Source organism: Orycteropus afer, unplaced genomic scaffold (genome assembly GCF_000298275.1).
Source record: "Orycteropus afer afer isolate SDZICR_OR568_19922 unplaced genomic scaffold, OryAfe1.0 scaffold00082, whole genome shotgun sequence".
NCBI classification, from domain to species: domain Eukaryota; kingdom Metazoa; phylum Chordata; class Mammalia; order Tubulidentata; family Orycteropodidae; genus Orycteropus; species Orycteropus afer.
In genome coordinates, this window is record NW_006921669.1 from 6,293,101 (window position 1) to 6,295,721 (window position 2,621).

The 2,621-nt window shown below is 39.9% G+C and overlaps 1 protein-coding gene across 1 annotated transcript in view; it reads right to left on the reverse strand.

Moving 5' to 3' along the window:
- Positions 1-2,621, reverse strand: part of GPAM (glycerol-3-phosphate acyltransferase, mitochondrial) — a 36,637-nt gene that overhangs the window by 20,734 nt on the left and 13,282 nt on the right. Inside the window, exon 4 of the mRNA XM_007941551.2 lies at positions 581-694. Within this exon, the coding sequence (XP_007939742.1) occupies positions 581-694 (114 nt within the window). The remainder of the gene's footprint in view (positions 1-580; positions 695-2,621) is intronic.

Below are 2,621 nucleotides of genomic sequence, written 5' to 3' on the forward strand. Positions count from 1 at the left end.
GCTCACAGAAAGAGATAATTCTACAGAACACAGATTTACTCCAAGCCTCACCCTTGAATATCAATAATTTCAATCCAAGCATTTGGACCGAATAATTTGACAAGAACTCTGGAAATATGTGTGTCTCTGAACTCGCACTTGCTTTTCATGTATTAAAAACTTATTCAATTATTAATCCATAAAACAAAAGACTGCTACTCCCACATGGCCTGTTCACCAAAACCATCTGTTCTCCATTTCCTTTGGAGCTTCACATCTAACATTTAGAAATGCAAAATCCTCTTGAGACAGAGTCCCAGAGAAATTAGAAGTTAATAAAGGAAACTTATCCTCACCTTGGGAGCTCTGGTGGCATAGTGCCTAAGGCATTTGACCGCTAACCAGAAGGCTGGTGGTTCATACCCACCAGCCACTCCTCAGAAGGAAGGTTGGGCAATCTACTTCCGTAGTGATACTGCTATGAGTCGGATCTGACTCCACGGCAGTGGGTTTGCTTTTTTTTTTTTTTTTGGTATCCTCACCTTACTCCCACCACCCGTCCCTGCCCTCTTCCCTTTGGGACAGCATTCCGACCCTTTACCTGCTGCTGTTCAAGACATTTTCAGTCACGTTGGTGGCAAACATGCCCTTGTGGACATCCCGCTCTTGAACAAAAAGCACATAAGAAAGACGTCTTGCAAGCCATCCTCGGTGCCTGCAACGTGAACAGGATTTAGTAAAAAAGCATCAAGGAACACTCAAAACAAGCTGTGTAAATTATACAGTGGTTTCCCTCCCATGAAACAAAGCCTGATTCCATCTATACCGGAGACATGGGCCCTGCTGTAGCAACGCCTCCCAGCAGGCCAGGACACTACTCACAATGTTTTACTCATAATTTTTTTCATGTGCTCTCAGTGAAATTTAAATTTGGGATTTGTGTGTTAAAGTGTGTGAATAGTGTTGTTTTGCCAAATAATAACCCTAATACAAAAACAAATGAAGAGAAAGGACTTTGTTAATACCATGAAAAAGGCAAACACACTACAGGCTATAAAAACAAACATTTTAGAAGTTTTCCCCTAGCATAAAGGCCTAACTTTTCCATTATTAAAACAATAATAATTGACTCTTCAATTCTCGATCAGTTAAGTCCAGAATAACTAGACTCTGGCTTGGATATTTGTAGTCTGGCTCCATGAGGCCAAAAGTTCTTACTTTTTTTCTCTTTTTAGACATTCAACATATCAAAGGGACAGTAGATACTCCCTTTGTGACAGCAGCCAGGTAGTGCTTTGAGAAACCTGGATGGGGGTATGGAGTGGGCCTGCGAGGCAGATCTTAGAACAAGAATGCTCAAAGCCTTCATTACATAATGACTTGAAATCATGTGCAGTGATGACATAATGCCTCATTATAATTCCCTCGTTAAAGACATGCTCATAAACAGACAAATTCAAATAAAAACTCAGTAACTGTGAAATGATCCAAAAGCTTTCAATGGGGTAAAAGTCACTGAGGAAACACTGTTTATGAATCCACTTGTTCCTTCCTCTCTCCTTCAGGCTCTTTTCTTTCCTTCCTCTTGTCTCAATCCTTGGAAAATCTGGCCTAAGATCTTAAGCATTTCATTCTAAATTCTTCCTTTGGTGAACACGTTCAGAATTATTATCATAAGGTACAAAGTCTAAGTACTCTGTAAAATCCCTTTGCAATAGAAGACTGGAAAAATGTGTATGTGTGTGTGTGCAAAGGTTTAGGCTTAGCCTCAGGTAACACTAGAAGGGCCCCAGGGCCAGCTCACCTGCACGAGTGGCTTGCCACATCGAGTAGTAGTTGCATCTTGCCTAGTTAGTTATCACACTCCAATTCAGGACAATAAATGAATCCCTTGCTTTATACATAAATTGTCCATTTACATAAAGAAGGACAGACTTTATGAGAATATATTTTATATATATATATATATATATATGTATATCTTTCTATTGTGATTTGGAGGAGCCCTGGCAGCATAGTGCCTAAGGTATTTGACTGCTAAAAATTAAAAAAGTCCAAGTGCTCTGTAAAATCCCTTTGCAATAGAAGATGGAAAAATGTGTGTGTATGTAAAGGTTTAGGCTTAGGCTCAGGTAACACAGAAGGGCACAAGGGCCAGCTCACCTGCACAGGTGGCTTGCTTTACCCATGTGTAGATCAATATTTGTTATAACTGATAATGTAGTATTGTATTTGTAATAAATAGTACTTATCTTTGTTGTCTATATCTCTTGTGCACCTCTCCACATCTTCCTCAGTGATACTGTGCAGGCCACACACTTTTGTTATATTGCCCTTCCCTTCACCCAAATCAACACCTGCCTCTTAACTAGCAAGCAATTTTCCCTCTCCTTCCCTTCCATCTCTGGTACCCAATAAAGAAAATTTCCTTCTCTGTGTAAGCCTTTCTTTGATTTTTGTGTAATAGTGGACTCATACAATATTTGTCCTTCTGTGAGTGACTCATTTCGCTCAGCATAATGTCCTCCATCCCCTTGTTCTGTTCAAGAACAAGGGGACACTACATGGTTTAAAATCAAGAAGGGAGTGCATCAGGGTTGTATCCTTTCTCCACACTTATTCAATCTATATGCTGAGCAAAT